We start from the raw sequence: 25,530 nt of genomic DNA, 5'->3' as shown, positions 1-25,530 counted from the left end.
AAAATGCCCAAACTTGGATGGGAGCTGGATTCTCTTTAGCCCCAGGATAGCCTATCTGTGTGACCGCAGAAAGCTGAGCTGCAGATTTTCACTGGTTCTTTACCCTCATCTGGAGCTCCCTGCCTGCTCCTTCGGCTCTTCCCAGCCAGCCAGCCAGCACGTGGTGGGGCTCAGAGCCTCCGGCTGCTCCTGGAGGAAATCCCTCCCGGAAGCAGCCTCTGGTTTGGGAGCACCTCCTCTCCCAGCCTCCAGCCCGGACCCCCTCGCGGTCATCCCCGAACGCGTCGTGGCTGGGCGCACAGCTGTCAAAGGCGTGACGGTGGCGCGGAGCTGGAGCGGCCTGCTGTCCCTCCGGCCCCTGGGGCAGCCTCTCACACCAACCCCTCTCTCCGCAGGCCCCGAGTACCAGAAGCGGAAGCTGCTGCAGGAGATCGTGGAGAACGCCGAGCACGCCGTCAACATGGAGGAAGAGCCGCCGAGGCCCGAGGGTGCTCCGCCGCCCCCCACGCCCCCCGAGAGCCCCCAGCTCCACGAGCAGGACGAGGCCCGCCGCCGCGCCAGCCCGGCCCCCAGCCCCGCCGCCACCCCTCCCGAGGCCAAGCGGGCCAAGGCGGCCCCCCGCCAGGACGGCGCCCTCCGTCCGGGCAGCTGGGCCGAGGCCGGCGGCCGGCCGGGCGGCGGGAGCCCCGCGCCCCCCGAGGGCGAGGGCCGGCCGGCCTCAAGGGGCTGGGGGCATCCGGCCGAGCAGATGGAGATCGGGCCGCTGCAGAGGATGGCGCGCGAGCCCGACGTCGAGCTCTTCAAGGGCTACCACAGCTACGCCGTCCGGACCTCCCCGGTCTCCCCCGCCGCGGACTATGAGGAGGAGCCGCTGCCCGAGCCCGAGCCGCCCTCCCCGGAGCCCCGGGGGGGTACCCCCGCCCCGCCGCAGGAGCGGGAGGAGAAGCCGGCGGCCAGGGCGGAGGCCAAGCCGGAGCCGCCCCGGCCCAAGGAGCTGAAGCAGCGGCCCAGCCCCGAGCGCAGGGCAGCGGGCCGGGCCGAGCCCGCTGCCGACAGGAAGACTGAGGCCAGGGCACCGGGGCGGACGGAGCCCAAGGCGGGGGCCAAGCGGAGCCCGGCCCCGGCCCCGGCCCTGGCAGCGGCGGTGGCGGCAGCACAGGAGGCGGAGGAGTGCGAAGAGGTGACGTGGGGGCAGCCCGGGAGGCGCCCCTGGCAGCCATCTTTGCCTTTTATTTTTGGTTTACTTTTCCCCAGGAGGTCTGAAGGGGCCCAGGGGGATGCAGAGCCATGGCCTCGAGGCTGCAGCAGGCCAGAGCGGTGCCCGGAGGCTCTTTTCGGGATCCCAAAGCCTGCTGGAAGAGGGCCTTGGTTTTCCCCTCTCCTGCTGCCTTCCCAGCCTGCCCTGCCTCGGCTGCTGGGGCTGGCGTTCATAACCCTTTTATTTTAACTTCCTCTCTGCACCAGGGCAGATGCGCTTTCAGACATGTCCCCATTTCAAAATTTGAGGAAAATGGGCATCTTCTGATTCACTTTTTAGACTGTTCTCCCCTTCTTTTCCCACCCCTTTACCAGCCAACACGGCTCTGGAAAACTGGGGGGAAAATGTAGGACAGGGAAGAAAAAGCTGAGTGGGGTTTCTTTTTCACCTGTTACTGTTACTTTTTGCAGTAGTGGCACCTCATGAGCTGAACTGTGGTATCAAATCACCAGCTGATTTCCCAGGTTTAAAATACAGTCACTGAAATTCAATTTTGCTGTTAGCAAATACAGCTGTAAAACCAGACATTTTATTAGCCCGCTGCTTCTCATCTTGCAGCCCTTTGGACGTGAATGGTTCCAACACGACTTAAGAAAAGCACAGCCTGGAAATATTTTGGTCTGAAATTAGAGCAATCTCATACGGATGCATTTGTTCATCTTAAAAATGGCAGCTTTACAAACGTGGGCAATGCGGGTGGAGAAATGAGATAGGAGGAGCAGCTTGACATAGGCTTGGCAGTTCGTGTGCCTGTGGTCAGGGTCTCCTTTAATCTGCTTTAGCCTCAGAAGAAGCCTGATTTAGCCTCCTTAGGAGTCTGCAGGGGAGAAATAGGAATAGGGATTGATAGATACTCAACTAGTTTGAAATTCAGGCTGGTTGTTAAGTGCCAGATTTATGTGCGTTGGGAGGGGATGATTCTGGTGGTTTTGAATAGCAGAATCAAGCTGTATCTATCTCCTCGCCTGGAACTGCCATGTGTAACACTCTGTTCTGGGTTTTTCCTTCAGGGACCTAACACAATCGTGATCTGCATGGTCATCTTATTGAACATTGGTCTGGCCATCCTATTTGTACATTTTTTGACATGATGTGCCCCTCGGACAAGGTAAGAGAAGCAACGAGATTTTATCCTCATTTTGTAGACTTCACTGTGGACATTTTAGGGTTGGTTGGCTTTACTGCCAAAGTAAATCATTCACTAATGGATGCCCTGGTGATGAAAATGCATGGGGATTTATTCAATAGATGCAGTTGCCTTGCATTGAGCGTTGAGATTCTCAGTAACCCCTTGTCTGTTCAAAGAGTGGTCTGTGGAGTAATTTCAGTGGATAGTCCTCTAGTCTTTTCATAAAATTGACCTCAAAGTTAAAAAATTGAACTGTGTTTATCGGATGCAATGCCACAGTATACTTTTGCCTTCCCAGCTTGATGAACATGATTCGTGGAGACTTCCAGTGCAAGAATGTGTGATGTTAAATTTGAAATTTGTTTTCTGCAAATAAGCTGCAAGAAACACTTTCAATTTGCTGTTCTGCAGCCGTGGCTGCCAGGTATCTTGTGCGTTGCAATATTTCTTGGCATTCAGCCCAGCAAAGAGGCAGGAACACAAAGCAAATGTGAAACTCTGAAGTTTGCAGCTCTAATTGTAGCAGTGCTAGTTCTGCCACTGTTGTTATGTAGTTGGTGTTACCAAAGGTAAATATGAGCTGAGATGTGTATCTGACTAAGGTTAAACTGGAGCTCCCCCAGGTCTTCCACTTGAATTGGGATGCGGGTCTGCATTTGGATTTGGTGGCAATAAAACCTTGTGAGGTTACTTGTACCTCTGAGGTTCCTGCACACAGGAATGCATCATGGGTTTGCACAAGATTTCTGTTGCCTTGGGCTCAAATATTGCAAAAAAAATCCCATCGAGGCTGAAGCTGACCCTTAAGCCTCACATGAACATAATGCGAGGGGTGCCTCCCAAGCCCCCGTGAGGGTATGGGGCTGCCTTCCCGGGGCCTCCTGGGGGTTAAAACTGTTCTGCTGGGCACTGCTATCTGTGATGTTATTAGTCCCCACTCAGCCTGCAGAGCTGAAAGTCTTGCAGCCAGCCATGATCATGTGTCAGTTGTGTGTTTTGCTCCCCCTTGACTCTCCTATTCATCTGTGTCTGGGACAGGCATTGCTGCTGATGGAGACCACAGACCTTGGCGGGGATTAAATCTCAGCCACCTGGAAACACCTAAGAGGAGGACTTGAGATCCCAAGGTTGCACTGCAAACATCAACCTTAAATGAAAGCGCCTGAAGATCAGTTCAGTCTCCCTGGTCCCAGGCTGTGGCTGGCCTCTGCCATCTACCAAGGAAAAGCCAGGGTTTCTGCAATTCAGCCTCCTTGTCTTCTGTGTATAAACTAGCAGTTGCCTTAAATTGTTCTCACCAAAGCCATCAACTTTCCTGTCATGCCAGGGATGAGGAATTTATCTGTAGCTGTAGGAAAACAAGTGAGGTCTCATGCGTGCACACTGATGTGTTTTGTAACTCCCTTGGCTGACTCAGTGTCAGAGATTTCCCAAAGAATATTATCCATGCGTGGAGATGAAACAATACACAGCAACCAAAAGACTCACGAGAGCTGCGCCACGGCTAGGGGTGGACAATGTCACCCTCCACGCTTGGAAGTCATCCAAATGGACAAACAAAAAGTCTTTCCTTTCCCTGTCGCCTGGAGTCTTTTTCCATGTATGGAGGACTGAGAGGGGGAGCAAGTTGAAATTGGGCTTATCGAAGTGTAACCAGAGTCCTGCCCACACCTGCTGAAGTGCCACGGATGGGGGCTGTGGGGTGGGGTGCGAGGGACTGGCTGATCCGAGGCTGTTCGTGCATGTGGGGAGTGCTGCAGGTGGAGATGGTGCCCGTTTCGGGACCAGGTGCCGTCCAAGTGCTCTCCAGCCACCAGCAATACTCTGCACAGAGGCGTCTTGCAGCGGGAGACTTCCCACTGTAACAGGAAGGGAAATAGGTGTGCTGAATTTGTCCCTTTACCCCTTTTTTCTATGAAAATGTTGTGACTTAAAATGAAAAGGAGGTACTTACTGAAAAACACCACCATACACCTGCATGTTCCTCCCCTTGGCAAGCTGGGCTGCAGCGGGGCTCCTGGGCTCTCTCCTTGCAACAGAGTGAACAAACTTTCAACCAGAGGATGCAGGGTGGCTGTCATGGGAGAGGTTACGTTATTCCTGAAAGAAAAATAGGTGCAGAGACCCGAGTGACTCCAGTGTATTTGGGTGTTAGGCTCAAAAATACACAGCAGCCAGACTTTCAGTGGTGGTAGAGTGCAGTGGGGCAATTCTAGCTGTTGTTCTTGTGTGCGAGGCTTAGAGGCCTGGGCCATTTGCACCGATTCTTCCCAAAGCTGCAACAGAGAGTGACCTTTGGAAGGAGATGTTTCCACCATGATCTGCTCCAATCCTTAGCAGTGCGAGCTTAGAAAGTCGGCACAGATGAAGTTACGGTTTAGTGTGAAGCTGAGTGCTTGGACATGTTTCTTCCTTCTTTTAAGAGCAATATGTATTTTCTATCCCTTTTTAAGATAATCAGAAATGTTATTTATAGTCGGTTGTGCACCTCTGTGTATCCTGAAGTCCCACAGCACAGGACTGGATGGGAAAACCTGAGGGACTGGAAAGAATGGGGAAATGATGGTTAAGGAAAAAAACAGATGCCCAGTCTGCTCCAAAGGTCAATCTGAAAGGATTTCAGAGATGGGGTGGCAGACAGGCAGGGGTTTACACTGACTGGCAATACAGGGCAAAACCTGCCTAATTTATCTGCTCTAATTATGGCATAAGAGAGTGAGAATAATTCAGTACTTTTCTTTGTGAACCAAGTTTATTTTTTAACCTTACTCAGCTCAGGAACGTTGCCACAGTAGCAAATACATGGTGTTAACTGTGGGAGAAGTGAATGTGATCCCTTCCTAAAAGCCATGTGGCTGTACCAGTCCTGAGAAAGCTGTGCAGCATCATCTACACTTCCACAGAGCATAGTTTAGTAGCAATTTGCCTCTTTCCTTTTTTTCTTAAGTATAAATGTATTGCAAACCCCAGGCTCTGCTGCCTTTGACACTTTTATCTCCATTTGCTGGCACTCACTTGCCAGCTCTGCAGTTTCAATATGCCAGCTGCTTTTATTAACCACCAAGACAATTTCCGTTGAGAGACCTGAGGGGCTTTTATTTGTCACTAAGCACAAAAATGGATCTTTTTCAACAGTGCTAAGGTAATTCCCCCCCCGCCCCAATTTTTTATGCATGTGATGTGCACTCGGTAATGTGCTTTCCTCCTAGTAACCTTCTGAGAAAAGTAGGTAGATTTGCTTTTATGTGACATATAAATATATCCATATCACGCTGAGATATGGAGAGATATATATATATATATAGCCCCTTAGGGATTTTGTTTTCTTAGATGCAAAAATAACGGATTTACCTCAAAATGCATGCTTTCAAAACTGACTAGAATATTGTGTTATACTTTTCAGGTCTTACAAATTTCACTCTTCACACAAAAATACCTTCATCACAGATTTTGCAAGCTGTTTACTACAATCTGTGTACTACTGTCCGGAGTTTTCTGTCGGTTGTTCTGCTGGATTACGTGCAATAATAAACAGTTATCTGCTCACTGTACCCATGTGGATCTTTGCAGGGGAATCTCCAGGTTTCATTCCAGGTTGACACATTCACTCCAGTCTTGAAGGAGAGTTCATCAACATGTGGCGCAGAATTTCGTAGGTGGCATCTGGATGGTTTTTAGCTTTTTCCCAGTATCTATTTCAAAATCTTGTATTTCTTGTTGATGGGGGGTACTTTGCAAAGAGAATTGTTTTCACTTACTGTTTTTTAAAAGTTTGGTGCCAGATGTTTGAGGACACCTACTGCTCTCTGTGCAAGCTCTGTGTGCCGTCATCACGCTGGCCTCTGCCAGAGGTTGCATGGGGCTGGGAAGAAAGGCAGCTCACTGGCCCAAAGCCTGCCCGGGTGATGCAGACGGCTGCTGACAGGTCCCTTCACTGCCTGCTGACCCCAGGGCTGCTGCCAAGTTTCTTCCAAGCTGTGCGTCACTGCCGGCTCCTCCAGTACCACAGTCCTCCTGGGGTTGGGGAGGACTGATTCTCCTCCGCCCATGGCCCGTCCTCTTACTCAGCCCCTTGAAATGACCAAAGTGAGAGGAAAGCCAGGCATGAGGGACAGGGTAATGGCATTCGGGGAAAGAGTGATTTACAGGGGAGGATGGGAGAGCAGAGCCCAGCGCCAGCCAGGGGCAGCAGGGCCCAGGGGCCCAAGGAATCCAGAGTAGCCAAAACCTTCAATCCCTTTTCTATTTCTGGAGTGTCTCACATGAGCAAAGCTGGGCTGTGCAGAGAGGCTGGCGGGACGCAGGCTCAGCCTCTGCAGACAGCAGGGCCTCCCCCGGCTTCTGTGGGTGCGAGGAGTCTTGTGGCAGAAGATTTTGTGCTCTAGTACAGACTTAAGGAGCTGAGTTTGGTGAAATGATGGCTTTACTCTCCTCTGGGCTTGTTTTGCTTCTGGTATGGGAGGAACCAGCAGCATCTCATTCATCCCGTCTCTAGGAGGAGGCTGGGGGCAGTGGGGTAACCTGAGCCCTTTGCACCTCATAAATCTCAGGCTGATGAATGGAGCAGATCTTTGGCCCATGTGTGGCAGAGGCAGCAGGGAGGGAGGTGGGTCTGCTGCTACAGCAATGACGTACTGCTTCAAAAATATGAATAAAGGCAAAACAAAAGGCCTGCCCCTTCCCCAGGGTGGGGGGAACAGTGCCGGGTCTCTGCTTCGGGAACTGCTGGTTTCACAGGTAACGTCCCCCGCACTGCTCCTGGCTGAGCGTTCCCGGGTGCGGGCAGGGAGGTGTCCGATATGTGAGAACCAGGATAAAGGCACCGGCCTGGTCCTGTGACCGAAGGGCAGCGGCCTTAGCCTCCACCGGTGGGAGGGAAGGTGCAATCTGAGCCCCCGTGTCCTTTGAGCATGACCTGCCGAGGTGTCCTGGGGATGGCCGTGCTACCCTCCACCGTCCTTGCAGGGAATTGAGGCTCACGGGAGCAACCCCCTCTCTTGGCCTTCATCTTTGTGCGAGAGGAAGGGCCAGAGCTGGGGTGAAGGTGGCCCTGGCAGCAAGTAGGTGCTAGGAAGCGCAGAGGGGTTACTGTGCTCCTTTCTGGCCCAGGAGCCACGGGCACACCATGCCTGGCTTGGGGCTGGCAGCAAGGGGCCCTGCGGTGGCCACCTTATCCTGTCAGAAACACTGGCACTGCGTGGCTGGAAAAAGTTGCTTTTATTTTATTTCCTCTGAGCAGCCACCCACACTGTGCCCGCAAGGACAGACAGGATCAGCCAGCACAGGAGAACAATGTGCCCTTGCTGACTGTCTCAAAATCATATTAGCACCAGGACCACCCCAGGACCTTCTTCTGGAAAGGGGAAAGCTTTTAAAGGGTTCCTGGCTTGTGGCATCAGGCATTACCTTTTGGAGGAGCAGTGAGCGGCCACTGGTGCACTTGCAGCATCCCCTGTCTCTACAGAAACAGCACATGGAGCACAATTCACAAGGTGGTTATTAAAGAAAATTCAGCAATTATAAAACACAGATTGTCCTTAATACTTCTGCCCATCACCCATGTCACAGGGGACCTGTAGTGTTGCAGTCATGTCCCCTCCCTCCGGCAATAGCTGGGAAAGTGCCCCTGATCTGGGACACGGGCAATGCCAGCGATGCCCTCCCATCGGGGTCTGCATTTAGACCCTGGCAGGACAGAAACATGCAGGGCTGGTTAACTGCTAAACTGAGGGTATTTTAGTGAAATAGAGTCAGTCCTGCAGGCCTGGCAAGCTTCAATCCACTGTGCGTTACAGTGTGCTCCCCAAGATGGATGCCTTAGTTTGAAGAGTGCTGAGGAGCAACCTCTGAGCGAGCAAAGAGAAGACAGGTCCAGGAGGAATGCTGGCCAAAGAGGCCTCCAGAGGCCTTGGGAAACACGAATTGCAAAATAAACAAATAACTGCTGAGTGATTACATTAATATTGCTGTAGGACTATCCCCCAGGCTTCATTAGCAGCTCCTTAATTGGGGCCTGCTTGAACTAATTAGTTCAAAGAAGCAGCCAGGGGCAGAGCAGATTGAAAAGGGGCTGTATCCAATTCATTCCCTAATGTGTGGTCCACTCTCTCTTGTGGCTCTGAAAAATTTAAGCAGTTGCTCAGCATCCTCTTCAGTGACCTGAGTATTACTAATTTAAAAGTACCATGATTTTAACTTTAGTAATGTGCTCTTTGCAGGATTGTACCACAGAGCAGAAGCTGAGCTCTAATAGCCTGCTCTGATTGCAGGGAGGTGCTGGGTGTCTTCATAGTCTTTTCATCCTGTTTTTTAGGGAACTGCTGGTGTTTTGTGGGTTACCCCCTAATGTGGCCCTGGGGCAGGCTGGCTCCTGGGATGCTGGCCAGGACTGCAGGGGAGAGGCTCTCCCAAAGAGTCATCAGCATGGCCACGGTCTCCTCTGGCACAGGATGGCATGGATGCCCAATTTCACCCCTGAAAGTATCTTTTCCACCACCCAAATCTAGAGACAAGGTAAGAAGACAACCTGACTGGGGCTTAAACTGAAAATTTGGTAAGTTTTAAACTTCTGTGTTTTGCACAAGTAAATAACCTTTCCAGGGTACCCATCTGTGCACCACATAGAGGCGATTACTATGTGGCCTCTATCACCAATGTATTGGGACTAGCCAGATTCAGGTAAATAAATGTGGTGTCTCTTAAACTGAAAGTCTCTGATGAATGCTGTGTGCTACAGCCAACCTGCAGTTCTTAAGGCCCATAAACCTCACCCACACCTCTCCCACCAGCCCTTCCCCCTCTCTGCACTGCTCACAAATTCATCCCCTCTCCCTGGGGCTCTGTGGCAGTGCCAGGTCCCCCCTCTCCTGCCAGGGGACTTGTTTGCTTGTAATTGAAGAAAGCAGATGGCATTTTACCAGGTTAACAAGCACTGGAAGGGCAGGGGTTAGAAATAATGAGCTTTAATTAAGAAATAGCAGGTTAGATTAAACTGAGGAATGGCTTCAATGTGGTAAATTACTTGGGAGTAATAGATTCTCTCTTTGGTGGCATATTTATAAACTGGCAGCTTGCACTTATGCTGTTGAGACTAAATAAATGCTAAGGGTAAAATGCAGCTTCAGACATTATGAGTGGGGTGGGGTGGGGTGTTGCAGGGTACAAGGTAATCCAGGGTGAAGCTTGAAGGGGGCTCTTTGATTTCTTATAAGGAATTAAGGTTTTTACTCAGACCCTGGCTATCCAGAGGAAGTTACAGTGATGAGTTATTTCTTTTAGTTCCTTTCTGCTAGTGATTTATTTCCCGACAGCACGCAGTTGCCTGTCCTCTCAACCAGCATCTCCTTAGCAAGCTGAGTGCTGACCTTCTGCCTCCACTTCCACCTAAAACTCTCTCAACTCCTCCTAACATGTCAGAATACATGCAGGGGGAAGGAGCAGGAACTCATTCCTCATCTACAGAGTTTAATGCTCTGGTGCATTTGCTGGAGATCTCGTGGTGCCGGGGGAATTTATCTGCCAATTACTTCTCAAAAAATAACAAAGGGTCACAGAGCACTTGACAGATAAGGACAGAAAGAGGAGAAGAGAACTGGGTTTTAACTGAATTCCAAGTATGTTGAACAAAAATTTCAGAACTCTCAATTAGCTGTTGGCCTGCGGCTGAAATTTAATTAAGAGAATAGTGCTTTTAGGATGTCTCAGAGAGGGGAAAAAAAGCATAAAGAGGAACATGTGATGGGGAGGTGGAAAAGATCCTGCTGGAGATGCTTCAGAGTTGAGCTGCTACTTGGGTTCACAGAGATCAAGGCCATCTGTCAAACTGCACATCCCATGCCTGAGAAATGCCTTACTTAGGATGCAGGTGGGTTTCTGAGCTGGGACAGTAAATCCTCTTCCCACGTGGCCTCAGGGCAAAGCTGGCTTTCGTGCTGCTCTCTGCACCCGCAGCCATAGGGTGAAGGGCTGGGGGACACAGGTCAGCCTGTCCCCAAGGAGATGCTCCCTGTGCTCGAGGTCCCAGGGAGGTACCATCAGCCACAGCCTCCCAGCCCCGCAGCACCCAGGGCAGCTGGGCTGTGCTTTGCTGCTGTGATCTGGGTATTGTACCAAAGCAAAGAGCACGGGCTTGCAGAGTCCTAGTCCCAGCTCCTCCTCCTCTCCAACCCTACTGTGCTGCAGGGTGTTACCGATTTACTGCACTGCTAAGAGGTTAATTTTCTCCTCTCTTCCTTCCTTGCCATCCCCCATCCCATTATAGCTGTACAGACTAGTTGGCTGGAGAGCAGGGAGGGAAAGGGGAGAGGAAAGGATGGGACGCTGCTCGCTATATGTCTCTGGCTGTTGGGGCTGGCTATGGCGTGTGTGCACCCAAAGGTGCTTGTGTGCTCAGGGCCCTGTGCTCCAGGGAGCTGCAAGCCACAGTTGGCTGTGAAGATGAAGAAAATTAATTCCTGCGCTGGCTAGACAGGGCATGGTGTGGCTTAAGGGGAAGAAGTTGTTATGTTTCGAGGAGATAACTCTGATGCATTGGAAGAAGAACCCATTAACACAAGAGCCCAGCTTAGCTCTGAGCTGTGCAATAAGTTGTTCCTGTTAGCCTCAACCCAGCCCATGTAAGAGCTGACGCATCTAAAGGTAAGAGCTGACGCATCCAAACCTCAGCCCTGGATTTTCCCATGTTCAGGGGACCAGCAGCTGCCCCAGGGCTCCCCTTCCTCATCTTACACCTTACTTGTGTATACTGCAGTGCACCCTGATCCTTACTGCTCTGGTTTGTCTGCAGATGTTTTTATCAATGGCTTGTTCCGAGCTGCTAAGGAAAAATCTGTTCTAAGGGGAAAAATCATCTGTACTAGAGAAAAGATTGTTACAAGAAAATTATTTTATTTCCTAGTTTCTTTTGCTAAGTGGAACAATTTTCTCGCATCGTAGCAAAACCACTTCCATTGTCTTCAAGATGCAAATCCCAAATCTCTGTGCAGAACTTCCTTAACAACAATAAAAAGGAACTTTGTTCCTGAATTCCCAATATACACAAGAGTGCAAAAATGGCATGAATTCTTAAATTCCAAACATACACCGTTCCAAATAATTGCAAAAAAACAATGTTCTCTTCCCTCATGCTACAGTTATTTTGGGGACGAAGTAGATAGGTTAATAACTCACAGTAATAATCATACATGCAAAGCCACCCTACACTAAAATGAAATAGTTCCTGACACATCGGTGGGAGATGAGGTCTTGTTTTGACTCACCCAGGGAAGTGATTTCCCATAGATGCAGAATGGTTACTTAATATCTTGTGCTCTTAAAAATATCACTCAGATATTTTCCAAAGCGGATGCAAAATTCTAAGATCTTTTAACACTATAGTGTGGTGAAAAACAGTGTTGACTAGTGAGGCTGAATTGGCTGTTCAAAGAATTTTTTACAGTTGCTTGAGGGTTACTAGTGGCTGACACTTGTTTTATTTGGCAAGAGCCTTAGCATTCGGCTCATGTGTGATCTTATTCATTTTATGCCTAGTCCAGATAGTCTCTTGGAAGTCTGGGGCAAGTGTCCTTGGGCTGGTTTCTTGGATGCCACAGGTTATGAATATCTACTTTGCTCACAAGATGATAGCAGCAATGAGTATTGTTAATGTCTTACAGTCAGTGTGTCACTTATCACAAAACACTTGATGGACTTTCACAAATTATTCTCAGGAAGTAAGAGAATTTCTTCACCTGCCATTGAAATGCAACCGTAGCTGGGACAGAGAGCAACACTGCTCGAGGGTGCGCACCTGCACCACACCAGGACTTACAGGACAAGGCTACGGTATCCAGCTGAAGCAACTAGAGGAATTTGGACAGAAAACGTAAAATTAGCCAAAAGAAGCTTAGACCACAATGATGGAAGCATTACTGTTACCTTATGGAACATTCATTATTAGTTGGTTCATTTTTCTGTAACAAATCCAACTGGTCTGGACCTTGGGTCTATGTGCTACCAGCACTGCCATATTTCCAGAAGCATGAGGTGAGGTTCATGACACCCAACTTTGGTTATTCCTAATGTAGGAGTCTCCACCTGAGAGAGTCCCTTTACAGTCAATGGGCAGAAATAGTCACATCTGGGGAGGCACTCATCTCCTTGGTAGGTATGCGTGTTCCTCAGAGGACTATGCTGAGATGAGACGAGCCGCTTCCTGGAAGTGCCTAATTGTCCACATTAGCTCTAGAAGGACTCTAGAGAAGCAGCTCACATGGGGTGTCTGTGTTATAGGCATGTAAATTTGGGTAGGTGAATGTCTTTCTATATAAGAACTGGTCCAGCAGAAAGAGATTGTTTGTTTGTTTGTTTTTCTTTGAATGCTCTTCTCTTCCTGGACTTCCTTTCAATGCTCTGACCCAACTCAAGCAATTGCACTTGCATGTAACACAGAATGGCATTGCACTGCTATATTTAATTACAGATTCTTTAAAGATGCTAAACATTGACCTGTGCCTAACACTTCACTGAACAAGAATAAATTAGCGTTAAGGAAAAGCAAATTAATTTGCCTCTAAGAATCTGTTTTGTTAAATGCCCTGGAGAGGTATTAAATTAAGCTTGCTGCAATGCTAAAGCAATTTCTGTTGGCACTTTCCCAACACAGTGCATACAGCCGCATAGCTCCCACTGCCTGCGTTGTTTCAGGGTCCCGGGATTTATTTGGCAGGCTTGTTCTTCTTTGCAGGTGCAGGGAGACTGTTCAGATCTTCTTGTTCGGTGACATTGTGATCAGAGCTGTCATGAGGATAGTCCTTCGTAACGCTGTAGTACACCGGGGTAGTGTACGGCGCAGGGTTCTCGGCACTCTTCTCTTCGCACTTCCATAACTTCCTAAAGGCAGCCCTGAACTTCTGTGACATGAGGTTGTAGATGATGGGGTTGATGGCACTGTTCAAGTAGATGCACATGCGGCAGAAGAGAAGGAACCAGATGTTCAGGTACGGAGGGTCCATGAAGGAGTTCACCACCACCAGTGTGCGATAAGGCATCCACAGAAGGGCGAAGAGGACTACCACAACAGCCAGCATTTTGGTCACCTTGCCAGTGGGGATATGCAAAAAGAAAAACAATAGTCAGATGATGCTAAACCTCCAGCAGAGCTTTCCTACCTGGAGAAATGGTGCAGACAGCTAATTCAGTCTACATATTGCTTATATCTTTCTTTAAGCATTTAAAATAGGCACCCAAACCACGGGGCTATTCTTCTCTGAATCCATTTTGTTCATGAAACAATCTTGCATAAAGAAACCCCTTCAATGATAGGTTTTCACCTACTGCTGAAGAACCTTTAAAACTCTTTAGGAGAAGCATCCACCAGCCTGGAAATGGGCTGGGATAATCATGGGAATTTCTGTACCAGAAAGCAAATTTGAGAGTTGTACATAACATTAAATCAATGGGGAAAATAACTTGTGCAAAAGTGGGGACCTAAGTTTTGGGGGTGCCAGGGGGTGTATCTCAACTCCCTGCCTAGGATCTCCTGGTTTTCTACACCAGCTATGTTGTTCCAGGGAATAGGGTCATGGTAGAGAGCAGCACCGGGAGCAGAGGAGACTGTCTGGAGTCTTATGTAAATTCCTACTTGTGCTGATATGGGAGTTACTTAGCTAATTGGTATGGGCTATTTTAATTTGCAGCACACTAGGGAAGTACTACAGTAACATATTAGGAACAAGAAGATATTGAGAATCCAGAAGTGAGCAGTAATTGCCCTCAGCTCGGCTCAAGCTTGTTTAAGAAAATGGGTGTTTTGTACTGAAACTCCAGTGATCCTAATAATTTCAACAGCTATTTCTGGTAGGTGACAATCATCCTCCAACAAATACTTACAGAATACACATGTCCCCAAGGAGGAAAGTATGAGTAAACACTGATGCCGCATGCATATTAAGGCAGTGGCATTTCAAACGTCAGAAAGGGAGTTGTGCAATGTCTCCAGTTCTCGATATGGAATCACTTAGATCACATTCAGAGTCTCTCAGCTTTTCTTGGAGTGCTTTTTTTACTTGGTCGTGAGCAACTGTGCCTTCCTGTAATGCTGTGAGTAGAAATCGGGGGTGGTTGGTAGTGGCAACAAAACCTTCCCTACAAGAAAGGGACTATTACCAAGCTGAGGCCAAAATAGAAGTGTTTTGCTGTGTGTGGTTTAATGGGAATGTTGAGGACACTTCCCAGAGTAAGATCTTGATACAGTGAGTGCCGAGGCCGTTGCTAAGACTGCAGCCTGTTTGCTGCCACAGCGTGTTGCCTTTTGGGAAAGATATAAGAGATTGTACAAATTGTGTCAGTAAAAGGTTTGCTCCGGAGCTTTTCAATGCCTTCTACAAGGGCTGGCTGGATCCAGAAGAGTGAGAGCCATCCCGTAAGCTTTTGGTTTCAAGCCACCCTAGCTAGTGTGCAACTGCTAGGGTGATAATCTGCTTTGTAGAAATACTTCTGAACGGATAGGCTGGGAGTGGACAGCAGCTGCTTGGCACACAGTTGACCATGATCAAAATCTTTATGTACCAGCATGGTTATAGCCGCTGCCTCTGCCGAGGCTGGCAAGGCAATCCAGGCTCAGCCACCCCTTGCCAAGGGAAGGAGCGTCCTGACAGCAGTGGTGAGACTGTATTACTGTGGTCTGTACTGCAAGACCTGGGAACAGAGAGCTCCCAGATACTGGATCAGCCCAGGAAGAAGCAGATTTTGCGTCAGCACCATGTGCCACATGAGCAGTGCATATGGATGGGACCCATGTTCTCTACTGTTCTAAGCACCTTTATAGCAAATAGACATAGCAGCGATGGAGCATTCAGCCAGCCTGCTGCCTTCCACAGACCTGCTTCACAGGTGTGTGGAGAGAATTATGGCTTTTGCCATATTTTTGATGCATCTGAGGTTCATTTCCCAAGAACTTGAATGAAGCTGATCTGAACAAAGCTGTGCTGACAGCTGAATCCTACAGCAAAATGCAACCAACTCCTCAGCTTAAGTGTTCCTAAGCACCATTTCAGCCAGAATTTAATTCCCCTCTGCTAAGCAGTTTAATCCTCCTGGGAGATGAAGGCAGGCTCTGTGCTTTTCCATCCCATGCAGAAACTGAACGTGTCCCCATCCTACCTGGAAGGGTCCATGTTAAAGGACTGTCTTGTGGGTAAAGTTGGTGGGAGTCCTTCCATCAACTTCAGCAATCCCTAGGCAGCAGGACTGCTGCAAAATATGCCCTGGGAAAGAGAAATACCACAGCTCTGCAGGTCCTCACTGAGACACAGGCACTCCTCACTCAGCAGTTATCTCAGTTCCTGAAATGCAAAGTTACCCCACACAGGGCTGGGGAGAATAAATCCCTGAACTTTTATACACTTAGCTCTGCTCTCTGGTGTCCCTTCCTGCTGGGAGGTTTCTGTATGACTAAAATGTCTCCTATAAAGCTAATGCATCAATGCTGCTCATGTGCTGTCTCCTGAGACTGAAACATCTTTGGCTTTTCGGCTGTTGTAACTCTCTGCCTCGTTTTACTGTTCAGGAGCCCACAATGGTGGTGAACAGTGATCTGAACTCTGCATCGAAGTGACAACACCAAGGAGAGCGTATCCTAATAAGGCTGAAAAGTAAGTTCATTCTGGTCCTTTCTGAGACCAAAAGAAATGTAGTCTGGAGAAGAACCAGTGATTCATCTGCTTTTTAGCCATAACTGTCCCTGCTTTTCAGCCGGTTGTTATGGAAATGCCGGTGGTGCCAGCAAGTGCTTGCCCAGCTCCTGCCTGAGCAAGTTCCCAACACTTCCCCCCAGACCACAGAAACCCACAAAGTGCTGTCATCCAAAGAGTGCTTCCTGCTACGCGTCCTACAGCCCTGTGAAAAAGCTGTCTTTGTCCTGGGAGGGGAAACCGGCTGGAAACAGCACCGTGACGATTTATTACCCCTGTCTCACTAAATGCCTTCAGTGCTCCCTGAGGACGCTGCATCCAGACCACAAGCCAGGACGGGCAGCCCTGCCCTGAGCTTGCTGTAAGATTGAAATTTACCTTTTAAAGCCAACCGTCCGTACAGACCATGTTCTCCTGGCTGCAACTTTAGCAAAGTTGTGTGAACACAAGATGTCTCTCCTGGATAAAACCTAACAGTCTATCCCAAACTCGCTCTCATATCTTCACTGTGGGGAAAGAAATCTCCAGTGTTGTCTGCATGCAAGGCTGAAATCTGTCTCCATGCCTTTCCTCAATCTACCTTGCTGAAGCAAGTGCCTATAGCATATTTGAGGTGCTCTGAACTTATTTCTGGTCCTCATGTGACAAATGAACCTAATCATCACTGAGGAGAGTTTGGGACATTTATCCCTAGCTGGTGTAGTCCTGAATTATGGCCGCGAAAAAACAGCTGCACCCAAAAAAGCCAGAGCTTTGCTGTAGCCTCAAAGCATCCATCAGGGAAGCACCAGCTCAGGGACAACAATTTTTCCGACAAGTGTTTTGCAACAACTCTGTTGTACACAGTGCGTGCACACAACAGCTGTAAAGGAGCTATGGACAGAAGCAAGACAAGGGTTTGTAGACAGAACAGGATGTTTTACTAGAACAGTTGATATTTAGCTGAAAAAACACTTTTGAGCACATAAGCCAGTGTTGCTGGATGGCCAAGGATATCTGCTGTACAGACCCCTGACTACATCCTGGGTCGCCATGTCAAATCTAAGGGGCAGCTCATCTTCCACCTCCACAGGCCAAGCCTGGTGTAACTCCTAAACCAAACCCACTGTGAGCCTCCTTCTCACTCCAGAAAAGATGATGGGCATCTTGCATCCCCGCACAGCCCTTCCAACCCATCCCTTCTCGCAGTGCTGTGTCCAGCCTCTGCCCCTGGCCTGGAGGTCACAGATGCTTCTCCCCAGCCAGTGTCACCCCTCCTTGTCCAGGCACCATCATCTTGAGCTGCAGCATCCTTTTTTAGGAATCCCACTCCCTCTAGTGGTCCCTCTCCGGCAGGTGAAATATGGGCTTGGAGGTGGCTGGTGTTTATTATCTGTGGCCCTTTCTTCTGTAGGTGATAAATACAGCAAAACTCACGCCTTGCATTGTCCTGCTCTGGACTTACGTGTTTTAGAGGCAGCAGTGAGGGAACAGCAGCATCTGCATGCTCTGAAAAGCAAGCAGGGCAGTGCTGGGGCTGCGTAGGAGCACACAGTGAGAATTTTATTTCCAAATTCTGCATCTCCACAGCAAAACACCCCCAGCTATCTAGGCTCTTTAGAGTCAAGGGAGAAAAATGGGCACCTCTGTGGTAGCCCCTTTTGGACATCTCCCAGGGGACTCTGGGCATGGGGCCTGGAAGAGCCAGTTCTTCTATAGAGGCCAGAGGAGGACCGCTGACGTAGGTGCCTGTACACTGGTCAGAGGGACCTCCTGAGCTACGCACCTGCCCCAGCACCCATCCTCCCACCCTGTTCTGCTCTTCTGGTTGACAGATCCTCCAGGAGCCAAACTACCCTCTCATACCACTGGTCTGTGATGGGAATCTGGCAGATGCTTGTGCACTATCACAACAGACTCAAAGGTGTTTGCAGGGTTGGAGTCCCACTTCACCACATCACTGGGATGCAACCTGCTTCCTGCAAGGTCCTGTGAAGCTCTTGCTGCATGTGTGAAGCCTGTCAGACAGCAACACTACTGCTGTTTTGGACCAAACTTGCAACCATGATTTCTAATGGTGTCTTTAGTGGTTTAGTCTATATGGCAATTGCATTTTAAAGAAGCTGCACTCTCACTTCAATATTCCCCACCAGTAGCACATGCACCACTTTCACAGCTTCCTCATCACCCTGTCAGATTGGAGACCACCAGCATTTGTTATTAGAGCAGTTTCCAATGCTGTGTCCTCACTTCTGGTGCTCAGGATAGGACCCTTTACCAAGGGCCCCCATGGAAATTCCTGGTGACATTTTCAAGGGCTGTCAGCACTCCTCAGGAGAGCGTGAGAGGTCAATGGCATTACCTGTCAGGCTGCCTTTTCCTTTCCACCCTGGCCACAGGTGATTAATGAGCAAGGAACCTTGCTTATGAGCTCCTCAGCCAGCATCAGCTGTTGCAAAGCAGTGTCAGGTGGTCCGAGCTGAGATCCATCTGTGTTTCTTCTTTCCACAAGTTTCCTCTGGCTTTGAGGGCAGTGATGCCACAGCTATCAGAAAATCAGAGAGGAAACCTTTCTTCTGGTGAAGACGACATAGGGCACTAGTGTCCAGGCTGCTCCCTTTTAGGGCTTGTACCTGCCCATTGCATGGGGGCTTTTTGCTGTTGATTTTCTTGGAGGTGAACCTCGCCTGGAGAAGACCACTCAGGTCCCTTCTGTGCCTCTCTCCTGCCTTTGCTAAAGCCAAGTTGGTGGGGTGTCCCATGGATCCAGGTGCTGGGCGTCATATGGGGGCTGTAGCCCCCCTGGAGTTTGCCCTGCCCCTTCACATGGGCACATGCATCTCCGTCTCGCTCACCCGCATGTCCCAATGTGGGGCCCCACTGGCCATGGGAATGCTCTCCTCTGTGCTCACTTTTAAGCCCCTTCTATCCAGCACCTCTATCTGCCAGCTCTGCTGGCATGAATGGATTCAGCTACCTTCTTTCTCACATTAAAATCCCTTTCTTAATGATCTGCCCATTCCCCAGCACTCAGCCAGTGCTTCCCCTCTGCTCTGCCCCCACAGCCCCTCTGGGGTCCTGCATGTTGCAGCATCTCCCTGAAAATATCATTCCTGGGCCCTGGCTGCCCCTGCTCAGGGAGGCAAATTCCAGGCAGAAACCTGTGCTGACCCCTTGGGGTCTCAGAAGGCCTCTTTCCTCCCTGGGTGGTTGGGTTGTTGGGTTTTCCCTTGTAACTAGATGCAGAATCATGACTCACTGCAGCTTCTGTTCCTCAATTCATTGCACCACCAGCAAAAATCTCTGGCTGGATTTCAGGCAGTGCTCAGGTGGATGCTCTGACAGGACCTGGATTTGTTATGCTCCAAGCACTCCTGTTCATGCTACCCGAAACCCTTATCAAAATAGCTGTGTAGTTTTACTTGGCTTTGGTGCACAGATAACTTATTTCTGCACCAAGCATCCAGCAGATCCCCTCAGCAATGAATCAAACAGTTAAAGTTGAACCCCCAGATCCTGGTTTTGCCCCCTCTGATTTTATGGACAGTCATATAAATTTCCCTATGATTATATATAAAATGAAGCAATCGTCCCATGTCATATCCAACTTGTGAAAGATGTTTATGGAAAAAACTGGACTGCATATGCATATGCATATGCACCTCTGGGGTGCAGCACTGCATCCATTTGACCGCCACCAACCCCACAATGTGTCAGGCACCTAGCCCACATGCCACAGGTGGCACAGCTGGGGTTTCTTCCTCCATCACTCTCAACACAGCTTGCTTTGAAGAGCTGCTGGTGTGAAATCAGAAGAAAGCATTCAACAAACCATAGCTGGAAGCCCTGGGAAACTGCTTTACAGTTTAAAAACTCAATGACACCAGTTCTGCAATGTCAGGCCAGCAAGAGGAAGTCTTTGCATGCTAAGATATTTCAGGAGGTAATGACAATCTCGAGAAAACTCCTGGTGTAACAGAAAAGAGAGCACAAGATGTTTCCAGGACCTGGAGTGCCTGTCATCCAGCCCCATCAGCCACTCATCCTAATGATGCTGGAGTACGCCGTGTGCGGCACAGCCACTCCATGGCACAGCACTGCGGGGGGAGCGGCACAGCCCCTGCAGCAGCTGCTCTGGAAGGAGAGGTCCATCGACCCACACCTTTAGGTACTGGCTTATATTATCCAGAGACCTTGCTGCTGAACACCCTGCCCGAGGCTCCCGCAGCAGCCGGCGACCCTGGGAGAGCAGGCGAGTACTTCTGCAGAAGTCAGGATCTGCTTTAAACCTTTCTGTGCTGAAGCAAAAGGGAGAAAAAGCTGAACTGGAGAGACTTAGAAGTTCATGAAGAAATACACGTTCTCTGGGCTGTTTGCTTCCCCTCTGTGACTGAATCGTCTCTCCTGGGGAATGGAGGTTCCTGTGCAAATCAGGCAATGAGATACTGAGTTGGAAAAACAAGGACTTTAAGACAGGCTGAAGCCAGTTTCCGGCTGTCTGGAAATCAGATCCTGCTCACTCAAAATCACAGCAGATCTGGTGATTTCAGGGACTTATGCCAGACTCCCAGATTCAGCCCTTTCCTTTAAAATTGCCCATGTCTCTGCCTATGTGAAGTTTGAAACCAGAATGCGATAGTCTCCTGCAAATGGCCAGCAAGCAGGCAAGAGTGTCCCGTGTCGAGATGCTGACCTGTCCAAGGAGATGGGGCAATAGTAATTGTCCATGTGGACAGAGAAAGAGGAGGAAGGAGGGCAGGAGGTGGGAGGAGAAGGAGATGAGGAGCAAGCAGGCAGCTCAATGACAGAGGAGTCACTGAGAGGCAAACACACCACTGTAACACTGAGGTGCCTTCCTCAGCTGCAGGGACCAGGGGGCTGCAGCCAGGACTGGGCCCAGAGGGCAGGAGTTCATGCCAGCTCTCCCCTCCCTTTGCTCCTCTAAATCTGAGGTGACCTGCCCAGGACCCTGCCTGGGAGGCGAGTCCTGCTGGCATAATGTGACCCAGCACTCCCCTCCTTGGGGAGGCAATCAGTAATTAATTATCCAGCAAACACCCCTGCACTCCTGCCTCTCCCAAGTGTTGCTGGAGCCCTGTCCTGCTCTGCCAAGCCCAGCCAAAGCAGGGGGAGCCCATCTGTGCTGCCAGACCCCAGCTGGGCTTGGGGGGGCTTCTGTGCAGCAAACCAACCCTCTCCATTCCCTCCACAAAGGGAAGCAAAATACCAGGGCACCCCAACCCCTGCCAGAATGCCCCTCAAAGCACTGAGCCCCTGACAGTGCTGCCTGCAGCCCAGCATGCCCCAGCCCGGCGGGGAGCCCCTACCTGCTTGCGGGAGCTCAGGACCCCCTTGTTGCCCCGGCAGGAGAGCTTGAGGGAGCCGCCCTGGTGCATGGAGCCCAGGCAGGGGTGGTGCGGGGTGGCGGGCAGGGGGCTCATGAAGAGGATGCGGGCAATGAGGCCGTAGAGGACACTTGCCAGCCCCAATGGGATGACGTAGAAGACAGCAAAATCCAAGAAGTAAATGGGCATGTAAAGGCTTCTGGAGACCCGGTAGCCACAGCTGACCTGTGCCCCATCCGAGAAGGTGACCTGGGTCGTGTCCACCAGGAAGAACCACATGAGGCAATAGAGGGAGGTGAAGAGCCACAGCGAGGAGATGATGCGCTTGGCGCGGGACACGGTGCACAGGAGCTGCGCTTTGATGGCGTGGCAGATCGCGATGTAACGCTCCACCGTGAAGGCGGTGATGGACCAGGCGGAGATGTTGATGCCCAAGTACTGCAAATAGGTGATGCAAAGGCAGCCGGCGTAGCCGTACACCCAAGAAGCCACCACCTCTGAGATGTTGGGCAGCCCGGCTGCCAGCAGCACGATGAGGTCGGCCACCGCCAGGCTCACCAGGTAGCAGTTGGTGGGGGTCACCATGTGCTTGGTGCGCAGCACCACCAGCACCACCATCACGTTGCCCGCGATGCCCACCCCGCAGATGAGCAGCACCAGCAGGATGGTGACCACCTGCAGCTCCAGGGGCTGCCGGGGCATCCTGCCCAGGGTCTGGTTGCCGCTGCCGCCCAGCGGGGCTCCCGGGCTGGTCGAGGCGTTCTCCATCGGCCGCCAAAGCCGTCCCCGGCAGAGCTCCGCGCACCTTGCGGCGGGGAGTGGGGAGAAGGGGAAGCCGGGAGCCGGGAGCCGGGAGCCGCGGCTCCCCGTTGCCCCCCGCGCCCCCTCCCCGCCCTCCCGCCCGCCCCGGCTCCTCCCTCCCCTTTTTTTCCACGATTCTCCCCAAGTCTTGCAGCCGCCCGGCTCCTTGCACCCACCTCCCCTGCAAACTCTCCCGCCGCGCCTCCGCCGGGAGGGGCGGGGAGCGGCCAAGGACCCCTCCAGCCCCCGGGACCCGCCGGGATGCTCGGGGACCCCCCCAGCCCCGGGAACCACCCGGGACCGCCTAGGACCCCCAGCTCCCGGGACCCTCCAGAACCTCCCCCAGCCGCCGGGACCCCCGGGAACAACCAGGACCTCCCCAGGACCGCCCGCGACCCCCCAGGGCTACCCCAGCCCCCGGGACCCCCCATCCGCCTCCCGCCGCATCCCCCGCCTGCGCCCGCCGGGTCCTAGCGCACCGCTGAGCCGAAGAGGAGGAGGACGAGGAGGAAGGAGCCCAAGCAGGGGATGGGGGTCGTAGGCTGGAGACCCCGGGGGAGGAGAGGCACAGGGGCTGACAACACCCCAGCGACGAGTGGGTCCACTCGGGGACCCGGGACTGTGGGTGACTTGTGTCCCCAGCCAAACCACAGGCTGCACTGTCCCTCCCGGGCAAGGAGACCTGAGGATGAGGAGTCCTTCCTTCCTCATCCTCAGGAGGACGAGACCAGGGTGATGCCACGGAGACCCATGAGCTTTCCCGTTTCCCTTGGGCTGGGGCAGAGGTGCTCCTTCCCTGGGGGTCATTAAACACAAGGTAGTGACCTCCTCGTGTCATTTTTCCTACAGCCACTCCTGTCCCAAACAAGCACATCAGTGTCACTCTTTTGGGGAAAAGCTTACCCAGTCCTGGGCTGGGAGATCCCGTATCGCCAGCTGGGAGATCTGGGCTGGGAGATCCCCAACAATAAGGCTGGGCTATCTGGTATCTCCCTGATGGACAGGCTGGGAGATCCAGTATCTATCGGATGGTCAGACTGGGAGATCCAGTATCTCCCTGATGGTCAGCAGTAGCCAGAATTTGCTGCCAGCTCCATGCTTGCTCCTGACGTCTCTGCAGTCTGTCAGAAAATGCATTTTCAAATTGGAAGAGCAATTGTGTTTGCAGAGATAAAGTGCTAAGGGTCCCCTAACCTGAGGAGTGGAGGAAAGGACAAGGGGAAAGCTTGCTTTTTTATTAGATTAGATTGCAATTAGAGGCAGAGCTGCCCCATGAATTCCAGACACTGAGGCGCATATCCAAAATGTGAAGGATCGTCCTGATGCTGGGTGAGTCAAGTCCAGGGTTTCACAGGCAAATTTCTAAGCCTGGCCTGTCTGGGTAGATAAAATGCCTTTTGCCTCAGCTCCATGCTCCTCTCCCAGGGAGCAGCAGTCTGCCCCAGGCTCTGGCTTGCTGTGGCAAATAATATTTCCCCCTTTTCTCTGGGAAACCTTATGCCTCCATTCGGCTCCACAGAGGACAATCCTTGCAGGTTTTAATTCCCTCCCGTGACATTTCATTCACCTTTGGATCAGTTATAAAGGAAAAATATTCTCTTCTCTTTCCATTTGCTTTCCTTAGGACTCTGCTGGCAGCCTGCACCAGGGCCTGCCCATGCCCTGGCCAACCTCACACCTCTGCCCTATGGCCTGGGGCTGGGGAGGCACATCAGGTCCCGTCCCTGCCCCTGGAGACCTCCCCAGGCTGCACTTCGCTCCAACTTTCCCCCTTTTTTAAAATAGGTGCACTTTAAAATCCCCCTAGGAATTACAGCTGTTTAATGATACTATTTAGGCTGCATTCACCTACTTGAGTTGGCAGTCACCTCTTCAGAAGCCAGGCAATGCCCCCTTTAGTCATCCCGACAGCCCGAATTTCCCTGCTTCTCTCTGCATCATCCTGCAGCCTCTCACCAGGAGCCTGCCACCTGAGTGCTTGCACTCGCTGCCATTCCAGCACATGTTACAGAAATACCCATCACCTACCTCCACGTAAGCGCCAGTCTGATGGAATCCATCACACTCTTTTTTGTGAGGCTCGGGGAGCTGTCAGGCAGAAGGCACTACTACAATTATCTGTAATAACCACCACTGCCTGTTGTAAGAACACAGTCTGGTTATTACGGGTGCAGCATCCTGGTTGCTTTACCCTGTGTCATTAGCAGAGCTGCAATACATTATCCCTCTCTGAAGTTGCTCCTCAGCCCCACTGTCACGCCCATCTGCCTTGGCCCTTCTCCAAGCTGAAAAAACACGCTACTGCTGCATATTGCTCATTGTGGTCGGCACACAGTTATTTCAACAGACGGTGAGCTGTCAGTGCCGGCAGCTCCCTGTGCTGCGCTGGCCGTGATGGATACCACCAGGAAACACCCAGGTCTGAGGATCGTGGTGGTCAGAAACCAGCCTCCGCTACTGTATGGCACTTGGAGTTAGTTGTGAAGCAGCGCATAACAGGAGATAAATGAGTAATGACAAGATTTAATCTTATTGCACATGTTTGTGGGAAGGACGGGGAATGTGGGCATGTGTATTTGCCCACATAATTCAAGGGTTTGCATACTCTGCTGCTCTGGAGTGACTAACACAGGCTTCCAGCGGTTTGTCAGGCTGCTGCTGTACCATAGCAATGCTGGGGGTCCTGCGGATGCAGACTGTGGCAGAGACAGCCGGGGCCTCAAAATTACAATCATTAGTGCCTGCTTCTCCTGAGTTTATGGAAAACAATGTTTATTTCAAACAGGGGAAAAGGGCGTATCTTTCCCTAAATATCTGCCCTTCCTCTCCTATTCCCCTTCCTCCTTCCTCTTTAGAGATGATTTGGGCTTCTCTGTTCTGTAAATCCTGTCCTCCCACAAGTGGATGGACTGGCTGGGAGCTGGAGGTGTTCACAGCATCACCCCCCTGTCACCGAGATACGGCCATGCCTTGGTCAAAGTCGCCCTGCTCTGCAGGAGCACAGTGTGACACTCCTGCTTAGGTTCGTGCCCGACAGGGCACTCCACTTCCAAGCACAATTTCACCGCGATAAAAGTCCCCACAGGTTTTTAGAAAGACACCGAAAAGGTACAGAGAAATGCCTCCCAAGCACCAAAAGATGAGTCCTTGCATCTAATAAATTCATCTCGGAGGGGACAGGCACTTGTGGGACAGCCACATCCTTGGCACGCTCTGTTTTTCATTGGGATTTGAGACCTTTCAATCCCTTGAGATCTCTCAGCTGAGCAGAAGCAGAGCTGAAAATGAGATCCAGCTTCCAACTTAGTCCTCTGCTTAACCCATGAGATGATGTTTCCCCTTTCCTCA

The 25,530-nt window shown here is 51.0% G+C and overlaps 2 protein-coding genes across 2 annotated transcripts in view; one reads left to right on the top strand and one right to left on the bottom strand.

The window, feature by feature from the left end:
• The window catches only part of JPH2 (junctophilin 2), a 34,263-nt gene extending 28,325 nt beyond the window's left edge, over positions 1 to 5,938 (top strand). The window contains exons 4-6 of the mRNA XM_030010326.2: positions 396 to 1,180; positions 2,269 to 2,366; positions 3,426 to 5,938. Of these exons, the coding sequence (XP_029866186.1) occupies positions 396 to 1,180; positions 2,269 to 2,349 (866 nt within the window). The 3' untranslated portion in view covers positions 2,350 to 2,366; positions 3,426 to 5,938. The remainder of the gene's footprint in view (positions 1 to 395; positions 1,181 to 2,268; positions 2,367 to 3,425) is intronic.
• A 5,405-nt stretch (positions 5,939 to 11,343) lies between these two features.
• LOC115339497 (thyrotropin-releasing hormone receptor-like) lies at positions 11,344 to 22,149 on the bottom strand. The gene is made up of 2 exons (XM_030009562.2): positions 21,364 to 22,149; positions 11,344 to 13,462 (listed from the first exon to the last, which is right to left on the bottom strand). The coding sequence occupies exons 1-2, from the start codon at positions 22,147 to 22,149 to the stop codon at positions 13,082 to 13,084; spliced, it is 1,167 nt and encodes a 388-aa protein (XP_029865422.1). The 3' UTR covers positions 11,344 to 13,081.
• Positions 22,150 to 25,530: the final 3,381 nt, after the last annotated feature.

This window comes from Aquila chrysaetos, chromosome 3 (genome assembly GCF_900496995.4).
Source record: "Aquila chrysaetos chrysaetos chromosome 3, bAquChr1.4, whole genome shotgun sequence".
NCBI classification, from domain to species: Eukaryota; Metazoa; Chordata; class Aves; order Accipitriformes; family Accipitridae; genus Aquila; species Aquila chrysaetos.
This window is presented reverse-complemented; position numbering and strand designations above follow the sequence as displayed.

Bases quoted from the DNA above. Each gene is read 5' to 3' on its own strand.
- LOC115339497 (XM_030009562.2), bottom strand. From the start codon at position 22,149: ATGGAGAACGCCTCGACCAGCCCGGGAGCCCCGCTGGGCGGCAGCGGC. The intron at 13,463-21,363 runs GTAGGGGCTCCC...CCCACTGGCAAG, and splicing joins TCCTGAGCTCCCGCAAGCAG to GTGACCAAAATGCTGGCTGT.